A 12900-nucleotide genomic window follows, 5' to 3' on the forward strand; every position below is an offset into this window, starting at 1 on the left:
TCCCATTCGACGGAGAAGTGTTTCTATGGGGGAGAGCGCACAAGTGTTGACACTGGACGGATATGCGGCGATGCCCTTGCACATGAAAGCGTCTGCAGCGGTCTCGAAGCAGTACGGGAGAGATTTCGCCTCGGATGAGAGATTAGGCGGAGGAGGAGCGACGAGCATCAGTAACAAAACGGCATCTGGTGGTGGTCCGCTCGTTGGCAGCGGCCCGTCGATTCTCCATGGAAGCCGGGGCCTGGATTTGACATGCCACAGGGACGTGCGGGTGAGTCGGCTGATGGAGCAGAGCATGTGCGACGTCTAAAACGGCACAAGGCTAAGCAAGGACAGTCCTTTTAGGCGGCGGTGGGAATCATACAGCCAGGCATTTTCGCTTTGGTGATGTTGATATCGCACACGAATGTCCTCAAAGGCCAAAAGATGCATGTAAATAGGCTAATCACCTGGATGGAGGGCTGTGGAGAGGATGATAGCCATGGCGCTGCTGGTTCTCTACGCCCTTTTAACTTTTTATAATTGCTGTGTTTCTTGCTTCACGAAACTCAACATGATTTCCAGTGTTAAAGCCACCTGGCTCTCTGTGGCATGTGATTGTCTGGACAAACAGAGAGCGAGGATGTTGGATTGATTTGATTAGCAGGCATCAGTTACGATTTCAGATACGCCCAAATGGAAATGTCATAGCCGAAAATAAGCCATTCTAAATTAAGCAGCAAACATGACATTCATTTGGAGCTGCCTGTCGTCGCACAGCCTATTTTAGCTTTCAAAAGACTTCAGAGCCGAAGCAAATCTGCTGCTGCATTGTCTCCCCCTCAGGTCTGTTTTCCTGCAGAAAGCTTGATGAAAAGAGGAAGAGAAGGAGAAATGTGGGTTGCGTTCTTCTGGATCAAGGATAGCTTTTAACCAGACCCTTACAGAACAAGGAAGCCTGCATCTACAGCACCTGCCCTCCAAAATAAAACATTTTCAAGTTTTACAGCACAGTTTTGGTTTTTTAAATTGAACTGCAATGCTATGAGGACAAAGAGAAATTCTGGGTCTTATTCATATCAGTCTTAAAGACATTAGATCTTTGACCCACAAAATAGCCTCCTTTGGCTTTGATCCTAGCTCAGCCCAAACAAGTTCTATGAAGTTGTTGCTGGGTGACTGAGGTGGCCATGACATTACCGATAGTCAGTTTCCGTACAACCCCAGAAGTGTGTTTGGGGTTGCTACATTACACAGTTTGGACTCTCTAATCAGCTCCACGAACGTAGCATCCCACCTGAAGATGGAGCGATATCTGTGTAAAAAGTCCCAAACTTTGCCTGCAGCAAAACAAAGATCTGAAACTTTGACTTGTTGCCACCTTCCTCAGTCCAACATAGATGGTCCTTAGCCCTCTTCAGTCTCGTCTTATCTTGCAACTCTGCCATCTGACCTCTGACTCCAGGCCCTGACACTTTTCAAGCTCTTAGATCCAAACAATTAAGTGGATTTGAGGAGTTAAAGGTGTAATGTCTGTAACATTGAATCTTGTGCTGTTTGGTTTTTCTATGTTGAGAATTGGTGATGTAGCCTTTCTTGACGCTACTTTATAGCAATCAAACTGACTTTCATAAACATTGTGCTGTAGAACTTGGGAATGTTCAGTTGAATTTGGATTGCACTGTAAGGTGATATGAGTCGATATTGATGATGATGAGATACAATGACAGGCTAACAATTATTTTTGTCTTTTCTTATAGTGTCATCTGTGGTCAAAAGGTGATGGCAGGGCTTACTGAGCTTCACTACTACTACTGCCCATTCCTAAAGATGGATGCCTGCCTGCTTCACGCCTGAGCCTGCACTCTGGGCTGCCTCCTTTCCCTCTTCTCCTTCTGCCTCTCCTTGTTCATTTCACACCTCTCCTTTCACACTCCTCAGCCAGTTGCTTCTGGCTTCAGTCCTAATCTCTCCTCCCACCTCACCATCCACATTCTCCTCCTGGAATTTCACAATATCTCTACAGTCTTTGTCTTAATTATGGCTTTCTACGGTCGGTCTCTGGACTCTCCTTGCACACTAGCCTTGCTTGTAGGCTTCCAGTTTGCCTTTGTGCTCTATTTTTCCCTTGGGGGCTTCAAAGGTCTGGTTTCTGTCCTGGTGCACACCACAGAGCCTGAGTTTGATTATTCTCGACCTCACGACGTCTACACCAACCTCAGTCATCTAGGGGTACCGCCTCCCCCGCCTCGCAACTTTAGCGCTGGAATTCCTGCCACAGGACAACCGCTAAGAGACTGCCCAATGCCATCCCCTCTGTTGGGTAAGAGATAGTTGTGTATACGGTATTGTATGTACACTACCGGTCAAATGTTTTAGAACACCCCAATTTTCCCAGTTATTTATTGCAATGCAAGTCGTGCAAGTCCAATGAACAGCTTGAAATTGTACAATCGTAAGTGGTGAACTTCCAGAGGTTAAAACAAAAGGTTAGGTTACCCAAATCTGAAAAATAATGTAAATTTCAGAATTAATCATTTTCAGGGAACGCGAAATGGGTTAACAAGTTTGACAATCAAGGTTGATCGAGCCTTTAAAGCTGGTGCTACTAATTCCTACAGGTGTTCCTACATTACTTGATTACCCCGTCTACAAAAAAGCTGTTTTGTAACACACTGTGGTACCCTCGTGAGGATCAGTTGAACAGTTTTGTACTGCAGAAAGTAGTGTTTTGCTACAAAAATGGCGAGAAGAAGGCAATTAACAATGGAAGAGAGACAGACCATAATAACACTTAAAAATGTAGGTTTTTCCTACAGAGAAATTACAAAGAAAGTCAAGGTGTCAGTGAGTACAGTTTCCTTCACCATCAAAAGGCTCTCAGAAACTGGGGGAAACTCTTGACAGGAAGAGGTCTGGCAGACCCAAAGCCACAACTGAATCAGAGGACAAGTTCCTGAGAGTTAACAGCTTGCGTGATAGGCGGCTCACAGGACAACAGCTTCAAGCACAGCTTAATAGTGGTCGTGGTAAGCAAGTCTCAGTTTCAACTGTAAGGAGAAGGCTTCGAGCTGCAGAAACGGCTACAAAACGGCTACCACAGCATTCTGCAGCACCATGCAATACCGTCTGGTATGCGCCTAGTGGGTCAGGGGTTCATCCTACAGCAAGATAATCACCCAAAACAAAAGTCCAAGCTATGCCAGAACTACCTCAGGAAAAAAAGAACAAGATGCTAAACTTGAAAACATGGGGTGGCCAGCACAGTCTCCAGACTTAAACCCCATCGTGCTGATTTGGGATGAACTGGGCAGAAGGGTAAAAGCAAAGCAACCTACAAGTGCCACACATTTATGGGAACTTCTGCAACTGAGTTGGGAAGAACTTTCTGAAGAATATTTGATTTCTATTGTAGAAAGAATGCCACGAGTGTGTTCAGCTGTTATATCAGCCAAAGGTGGCAAAATACATTTTGGTCCATAAATTGATTCCATGATTTCTTTTCTTTTTTTAAGCTTCAATTTTCCTATTTTTATTGCAATGAGACATTAAAGTAATCATTTTCAATAAAAAAAAAACTAAAGAAATTGGGGAGTTCTAAAACTTTTGAATGGTAGTGTATGTATTCTGTTTAAGTTAACACATAGTTATTCAATTCAACCCACAGCGACGGCGCAGAGTGTTTATTTTTTTGCTAACCTGTTGAAACGAATTCAACAAATCCTTTTCCCCCTCTGTTTCCTTTTCTTTTCTTTACCTTCCTTCCTACAGTTGGACCTGTGTCTGTTCACCTTTCATCTCCTCTGTCTATGGAGGAGATCAGACAGAGGAACCCATTAGTGTTGCCTGGTGGGCGCTACCGGCCCCCGGACTGTGAACCCCGCCACCACACTGCAATAGTGGTACCATACCGGAACCGACAGACCCACCTCCGTGCCCTGCTCTACCACCTCCACCCTTTCCTACAGAGACAGCAGATCCACTACAGCATCTACATCGTACAGCAGGTCAGGTTATGCATCTGTCTTTTAGAGTAGGGTGCTTTAAGATGATATTATTGATATGGTTAATCAAAGCGGCTGTCGACCGTAGCTCTCCATGAACAAAACCTATCCATTCTGCAGCAGTAATGTTGGTAATGTAGGTAAGGGATTTTTGATCTCAATAAGACTTTTTCCTGGTTAGGTAAAGGTTATAATAAAAACAGAGTAATAGTGGGGCAGTAGCTGTAAAATGCAGGTGATTTACACGTGTAAATAATCGACTTAATTTACAAATCTTTTACTTTTAAGAGATTATTGACGACCTACAGTGTTGCTAACTCTACTTCTGAATGTCTTCCACCACTTACGCTACTGGTGTATATCCAGTCTTGTCCTGCTGACAACTTTAGACTTGAGCCAATAACAAACACATTATTTGCATGCCCACAGTAGATGACACTCAAGCTTTGTGGGAAAGTAAAATATGCTTTTTAAATGAATTCAGGCGGGTCACTGTCATGATGCCTGTAGCTTGCAGTTTAACCATCGTAGAAGATGGTTGTTTTCCTTTTTCTACTCCAGCAGTGAAAATGTAGTGTCCTCCTAAAAGACATAATCTCCTTTTGGAAAATCAAAGTAGGAATAATTAGCCATACTTTTGCTCACTCAGTGTTAATGCTCATTGTGAAAGAAAACTCTGGTGTTCTGCAATAATACATCTTAAATGTCCCTGAACCAGTTGAAATGATGTACTCAAAACGTGGCGCTTTCTCTTTTTCGGAGTAGTAGGTGAACATGTAAAGTATTGCAATCTGCTCTATTTCTGGCTTCAGTGGGGAAATGGTACTTTTAACCGAGCCAAGCTGCTAAATGTTGGGTTTCGGGAGGCTCTCAGAGATGAAGACTGGAGCTGCATCTTCCTTCATGATGTTGACTTGCTGCCTGAGAATGACCACAACACCTATACCTGCCACAAACAGTTTCCCACACACCTGTCTGTGGCCATGGACAAGTTCCGATACAGGTAGTAAAAAAGCATAAACAAGTGTATGAGTGGATTTCTCTGTTCATGAATCGGCCTTAGACGTAATTTTCAAGACTGGACGTGATCTGGCCCTCCCAGGTTGCCATACCCACAGTATTTTGGTGGGGTGTCTGCAGTGACCCCGGACCAGTACATGAAGATGAATGGCTTTCCTAACCAGTACTGGGGCTGGGGCGGAGAGGATGATGACATCGCTGCCAGGTAAAAAACAGACAAATGAGGCAGAGGCACACACCCTGCATGATTACAGAATGAGCTGTAAACTGTGCACGCTGACGTGTCAGATGTGAGCAGGTGTTCAACATAAAAACTATAAGCACAGGCATTTCAGCCTTTCTCTTCCTTAACTTTTCAATTTCTTTTGCTTTACTCATTCATCTTTCTGTGTTGTTTACAATTTTATTACCTCCTATTTTCCTTTCCCTTTATTTAAATTCATGTGCCCTAACATCATCTTTCATCTTCATGTCTCCTCCCATTGCCTTCACTTTGCTTTATATCTTTTGGAATGGGCTCAGTGGATACGTTTGCATCGACTAGCTTGCAGATTTTCACAGGACTGCTTACTTCAGATTTCAGGAAGTATTCATTATTCTTCTCATTCCGAGCTGCGGTCCCCTCTCTCCACTCCCTGGCTCTCAGAGCTTTTGCATGTATGTTGTGCCATGCAATGAATGCAGTACTCTGACTTCTGTGTATGATGTTTGCAAATTAAAAAAAATGGAGGACGTGCACAACATTAGTTGCATGATTTTGATAGGCAAGCAAAAGATGGAAAAAGGGAACCACTTTGTTTTCCACCACCAGTAGGCTTTAGAAGTATGTTTTTCAACCACAATTCCTTTCTTGCTCTATTAGTTTACTTTTTCAGCTCTTATTTGCATTCCCTAAATGCTCTTATAACAAGTAGTTTTCTTTGTAGATGTAACAAAAAATAGCATTAATAGTTGATCACCTAATTAGTGACTTTGAGATTAGTTTCCCAGTTTAGTGTTCGGAAATATACTGGTGAAAAACCAACTTTTTCTTTGAACCACTGTGATTGCTGCTTATCCAGAGTGCGGCTGTCTGGCATGAAGATTGTGCGCCCTCCGGTGGCTATTGGTCATTACAAGATGATCAAGCATAAAGGAGACAGAGGCAATGAGCAAAATCCACGCAGGTATGTATGGATACTACCACAGACTCAGAAATAATTTATTTATAATTTAATTTATAGGGCCTTCTTTTTAATCTTGATTCTCATTGGGGTCTGCTGTCTTATTGGGGGGGGGGGGGGGGGGGGGGGGGGGTGTTCTTGAAAAAAATCCAATTTGATTTCACACTGGTAAATGTGCAGTATATACTTCTCTGCAGACTTCATTCCAAATTTGGCAACAGGTATCAGAATTTTTCCAAATGGTTTTGCAGTAAAAGTAGTCCTATGCTATATGGTGACACATAAACATGCGCGTTCCCTTCTGCTCTATGGTGCCAACAGTATCTAGTGCCACAGGCTGCACCCTCTTATTGTATCAAATGTATTACATTTATCTTTTCAATGCCTAAAGTGCTAAATCAACTGTTTTTAAGAGGTCTATTTCCAGTTTTCATGTGTCCGTTTCACTGCTAAAACGATCGTCTTACAGTTAAAAAAATGCTTGTTGGTTCTTGAGTTGCAGTCGTCAAAATAAATTCCAAAACCCTTTCACTATGTCAGTTAAGCTTGACAGTGAAATGCATAGACGCGCATATATGTTATGGTGTTTGTCATTCCAGATTCGACCTTCTGAAAAGGACTAGACTCAACTGGCGTTCGGATGGCCTCAACTCGTTGACCTATGAGCTGCTTTCCAAAGAGCTGGAGCCGCTCTACACCAATCTGACCATCAACATTGGAGAGGACCCCCGTCTGCCTCAGGGCAAAGCCTCCAATCCTGTGAAAACGACAACCTCTGTCCAGCACCGAAGCACCAGCAAAATCGGAGGCACAGTTGAACCGGAAAGGAAGCTGGGAGGAGATGTGACAACAAATAGAACTGTGGCCCAGGTGGCGGGTCAAAAAACAGGACCTGCCCAGGCAAAGACAGCAAATCAAACCACACATCAGAAGACAGGACTGCTGACATAAGAAGAGGTATATAATAAAAAAAAATCATTACATCTGTAGCATGGAGTGGCTTCCCCTTTCATTTTGATCTGTAAGAGAAGAGAAAGGAAAGAAGCATAGGTCTGTTGTGTTAAAAGTAGTAAACCACTGGATCAAAAGAGGAAGCTGGTTTTGCCTATAAGGGTGCATTCATGAACACTACCGATTCACCTCCTCGGGGTTTATCATCTACTGAATGTGACACTTGCTCTAGTGAAAGGAGCATATTTGTGATTATGTCCATGACTAGACCAGAAGTAGAAAGATGAACAACTCGGTCATATCCACGTAGAGGTCCAAAACAAACTCACTTAAATGCGACAGCAAATACATAACCCTCTGCAGACAGACATCACAGGCTGCAAGTAACACATCTGCATACTTGCAGCTTCATCCTGTCTCCCGAAAAAAGCTGCTGCTGTCTGTCCACCTCACTTTACAGTGGGTTTGTGTTTCCGTGCCTTCTCTCTTTTATGCGCATTTTATAGATTAATATAGTTGCTTTTAGATGCTGACCCTGGGGAAGATTACCTCTCCTGCCACGTGGGAAAAGTTTGGGAGGATAAAGCTGATCCTGGATCGAGACTAAGTATTTGTTCCAGGGATGCTGTTTTATATTCGCGTGCATTTATCAGTCGCGGACCAACTCCATAGTTACTGGACAATTGTAGAGTTTATATTTATATGGAGAGACTTCTTTATTTGTGTACTGGTTTGTTTTATTGTCCTTCATTATAGTCTGGTGCCTCTCTCTCTGACATTTAGTTTATAGACAATCAAATTATATGGGAAGATAATTCTGTATCCAACCACATAACAAAAATGACAAACATAGACTTGGCATGATAGTTGTTGTCTACTTTGACTAAACTCTTGATACATGGATAGACCTGCACCCCTGATATTATCTATGGGTTTCATCATTTGTTTCTTTCAGAATAGTCGGGTATGGGGGGGGGGGAGCACCGTGCATGGGTTTGGATCAGCTTTTAACTAGATGGCCTCAGTGCATCTTAAAGCTACAAATGAGTGTTTGCTTCTTCTTCTTCCTCCTCGTTCGCCCCAGTGAAGCTTTTCTGTCGTAAAAGGGTGGAGACAAAGAAGAAGAAAACATGTCAGACTGAAATGTATCGCTTTATATAGAATTTGGAGTGCTGCCCAATCTGGATATGCATGTAGGTCACTTTCGTTGATCAGTTACGTCATCTTCTTGTACAACTTCTGACATTAACTTGTAGGTTGCTTTCTTTTAATATCAGCCCTTTGGAATGTATTTTTGTTAGTGTTCATTCTAGTTCATTTTGTAAAGGGAGAGTTTATCTGGTGAGTGTAGTCGGTGTAATAGGGGGGGGGACTGAAATCTGTAGGCACTAGGATTGTTCGCTGCTATTTGAAACTGTACCACTACATATAGCTTCAGATGAGGTACTGTAACACTTGGTGTGGAATTTTGTCATCACACTAACAGATAATGTATGAGTTAGCCTAATTTGAATGTATTTAATTTATTTGATTTAATTTATTTATTATGTCAGTGATAGAGCAAAGGGTGTAAACTTCAAAAGTGATCTTGCGGTGTAGATGTGTTCTCCAATGTAGACCAGATTGTTATCCTTTTATACTCCACGTCTACATTTCTTAGATTAACATTGTGCCTCATGAAATAAGGCCATATCACTGAGGAACTGAGGGTGTACTGCGGCGTTAGATGTGAGCGGCCCCAAGTGGCGCAGTGTGGTGTAGCACCCGCTGAGAGAAGCCTTGAATGAAACTGCAGTGCTGTGACATGAATGTTAATCATTAGTGTTCACCATTCACAGGTTTCAGCCAATCAAATCTTTGCATCGCCCTGTGAGGAGGGTGTCTCATTTCAGTACCACATATGACTGATCCCACCAACAACTCAGTATTTTATCCACTGATAGAAATAATAATGTTAATGGTGTAGAGTGTTTTTTGAATGGACATTGTTCTATAGAAGGATTCTATGTTTATTATGAAGTATTCTTTTAAACAAAGGAGCTATGTAACAAACATATTGTCTTCACAGTAAACATAGCGAGACAATAAGGCCTAATTTCTTAGCTTTATGCAACGTGATTATTTAAATGCTTAACAGATATCCTCCATTTATCATATTGCCTGGGACAAATCCTGTATGACATGTAACGATGACACAGTGAAAGCTTTTAAGGACGTTATATAACCTCTGCAGATTAATCAGCAAACGGTGTGCTTACCTGGAGATTATTCTATATTTAAAAAAAAAACAGGTTAGTTTTTATAAAGGATGTTTTCGCCGAGTGTTGAACATATATAATGTGTATGCAAATTCAGGAATAAGTATTGGGATTTCATGGTAATGTTTTTTTTATTTGTTTTTTTTCCTTTCTTTTATTTAAAGAGTCTATTTGATCATGAAATTCTTCTGTTATAAATAACACACATTTAGAAGGGTATATATGAAGGATGGAAAAGTAACTGGCTTCGAGAGGTGGGATGCTCATACATTCATGGCAAATGCTATCATGCTAATACACGACTTCACTGATAAAGATGTTGATTCCGCTCATCTTTTCAGGTTGCCTTATTTACTGACCTTCTCTTGAAGAGTGTCTGCATTTTTCTGTGTACATGTGTTTGTGTGTTTGCTCAGAGCAAAGTCAGCAAAAAAGGCAACATAACCAGTGAAGTGTGATGGACATTGTTGTGACAGAAAGCAAATATGTACACCAATAAAAACTCATAATCAAAAGTGAATGATGTTTTCTGTGAAAGGCATTCGTGTGCCAACCTAAATGTGGAGCCGCATAGATGCATGTACCATACACGGCTTACTATAAATACCTGGTGCTTATGTTGATGCACCTCCCACAACACTCGAAGCTTCTTTATGAATATGGGTTAGCATTCTGATAAGTGCTCCTCCAGCTGTGACACTGCAGAGATCAGATGCTCATACCAAGCCATTAGATGAGCAGTCACATAGCAGCACAAATGCATGTTGTAGAGCAGTTCAGCTGCACAAACCTGTTACATCATGGCATGTATTACATGCCTCAGTGTTCTATGCAGGCATAAAGAGCTGGATTAAAAACTTGGATATGAGATCTTTTCTATAAATAGACAGTCACTCTGAGATCTGTGTGTTCGATCTGTGTTATCATCTAAAATGCTGCATGACTCGCAGAGAAAGAGCAAAACAAAAACTCATGAAATGGGTGGACCAATGGATCACCTGACAACCTATCGCAGCACAACAGCATCCTCAGAGGGGACTGTGGATTTTGATTAATAGTGTGTGATAATCTTAAAAGGTATTTTGTTTCATTTTTATTTTTCACTTCCTTCGTTTAGTCTGGAGCCCTAGCTGAGAGATCAGCATGAAACAGACTATTTCAAATGTTAGTACAATAAACATGACACAGGGTAAAATAAATGAAAATACTAGCTAAATCCAACATATTTTGGTTCCAGTGACAAGGCAGTAATTATAACACAGCTGGAAATACCTAAAGAGGGGATTGTTCGTAAAACTGATGATATTTTTTAACTCATCCCACAGCTTTGCATTGCTCTAAATGCAACCAAGGGACATTTAAAAGAAGTCCAGTGGTAGATCTGGTATCATACTGGCTGATATGATATGACAGAAAGGCTAGAAATGCAAAAAGGCTTTTTATCTAACAATGTCTTTACAATTAAGAGTAATATATGTATTCAGTATCAGTACTTGGCAACAGAATAGTTTCTCCCACAGAACAACTGTTTAGTTGTAGCGACTTGAGATTTAGTTTTTGAAAACATGTAGAGCAGGTAAGCTGCTTGATTTGGGCATGACCTGCAGTAACCCTTTGATTGGCTTCTCCTAACTCCAAGTAACCGGTCATGATGCTTCATGCTTAAGCCCAAGCTGTCCACTAAAGCCAGAAGGCAGATGAGGGCAGGCCATGCCTTTGCCATTCTGGGTTAACAAATATTTACTTGCAGCACGCAATAAAATGTGAAGCACATATGCAGGAATTTAGAAGTGGGGATACTGAATGTGGATTGTTGTGCATACCCTGCATTACACCACAGATTTTATACCAGTATGTCATAAAAGAAAAGGCCATCTTAATCATGATAAACTGTATTAACAATGGTGAGATGTCTAACTTAATGGTATGAGATATCATAGGGCTAATATCATCTTTTGAGGTCATCAGTGATGCTGTCATGCTGTGATGACAGCAGTGACAGTTTAGTTAGCACTTTCCCTCCAGTAGACTGACACCCTTGCCTGCTGAAGTGACTGGCAGGCACGCGCGTTGTAGAGGGCTGAGGCAGCCTTAAGTCACCTTCTGTTACTGTTTGGCCTACGAGACCCAGCTGACCTCCTTCACACATAGCAAAACTTCAGATTTAGCAAAAAATGCACTCACACAACACGCTCATACAATCACACTGAATGAAAATTCGAAGAGTCGCCACAATTACGCAAAAATGTGCATGTAACACTTGTCAATAAGAGACGCCAAAGTTTTCGTCGTCACTTGTAAACAGCACAGATCTAGAAATGATGAATTCATTACTGAGTACGGATAAGTTTTCTTACTGTTTTTGTCCACTCTACGTGATGATACAGTACTACTGTACTTGTTATGAAGTGTGAAACATTTACAGTTAAGACAAAACTTATTTATTATACTTTATTATACTATTATACCATACTGGCAAATTCGGTTTATTGTAAACCCCCCTTTTTTCCAAGAATTTAAAAGCTTTTTTCAATTTTAATCTTCATCTCCACTCAAGTATTGTTCATACAATTTCTAAGTAATCAGTGGTTAAGCCTTTGTTTGACATAGCAGCACTTAAATAGATTTTACAATTGAAAAGTCCTTCAGTAAAAATGAATGAATAGATCTCAGTTGCCACGGAGATTTTTCAACTTTAGGTCTTTAGTGCCCTCGTTAGATTCTGGATAGGTTTTGGGTCTAGATTCCGGTTTGGCGGTCCAAAATACTGATACTGCTAACTACCTGTTTACCATATCTGAGGGATGTTTTGGATCATTGCATTGTTGGACAGTCTAATACTGCATAAGGCCTAAGTTCCTCTGTCTTTTCAGTAAATGTCACCACAGAACTTCAATCTATACACCTAGAAACTACCAACCAGGCCAGAAATCTGGGTGTAGTGATGGACTCAGACCTAAATTTGGAAAAACACATTAAGGCAGTAACAAAGTCAGCCTACTATCACCTTAAGAATATATCAAGGTTAAAGGATCTGATGTGTCAGCAGTACCTGGAAAAACTAGTCCATGCATTCATCTTTAGTAGGCTTGATTACTGTAACAGCATCTTTACAGGTCTACCTAAAAAGTCAGTTAGACAACTGCAGCTTATTCAGAACTCTGCTGCTCGAGTCCTCACTGAGACCAAAAAAGTGGACCACATCAGTCCAGCTCTGACGTCTTTACACCGCCTGCCTGTCCATCAGAGGATAGACTTTAAAGTTCTGATGCTGGTCTATAAAGCTCTGAATGGTCTCGGACCAAAATACATCAGTGACCTCCTGACCCAGTATGAACCTTCCAGACCCCTCAGCTCATCTGGATCTGGTCTTCTATCAGTTCCCAGAGTTAGAACCAGAAGTGGAGAAGCTGCATTCAGCTTCTATGCTCCACATGTCTGGAACAAACTCCCAGAAAGCCTCAGATCAGCTGAAACACTCAGTGTATTTAAGTCCAGGTTGAAGATGCGCCTATTTTCAGCTGC

The 12900-nt window shown here is 41.5% G+C and overlaps 1 protein-coding gene across 1 annotated transcript; it reads left to right on the forward strand.

The window, feature by feature from the left end:
- b4galt3 (UDP-Gal:betaGlcNAc beta 1,4- galactosyltransferase, polypeptide 3) lies at window positions 1–7525 on the forward strand. The gene is made up of 7 exons (XM_075476854.1): window positions 1–271; window positions 1740–2302; window positions 3751–3986; window positions 4796–4986; window positions 5086–5208; window positions 6065–6169; window positions 6766–7525. Exons 2-7 carry the CDS (start codon window positions 2020–2022, stop codon window positions 7115–7117), a joined length of 1290 nt encoding a protein of 429 aa, XP_075332969.1. The 5' UTR covers window positions 1–271; window positions 1740–2019; the 3' UTR covers window positions 7118–7525.
- Window positions 7526–12900: the final 5375 nt, after the last annotated feature.

Source organism: Odontesthes bonariensis, chromosome 10, assembly GCF_027942865.1.
Source record: "Odontesthes bonariensis isolate fOdoBon6 chromosome 10, fOdoBon6.hap1, whole genome shotgun sequence".
Classification (NCBI taxonomy): Eukaryota; Metazoa; Chordata; class Actinopteri; order Atheriniformes; family Atherinopsidae; genus Odontesthes; species Odontesthes bonariensis.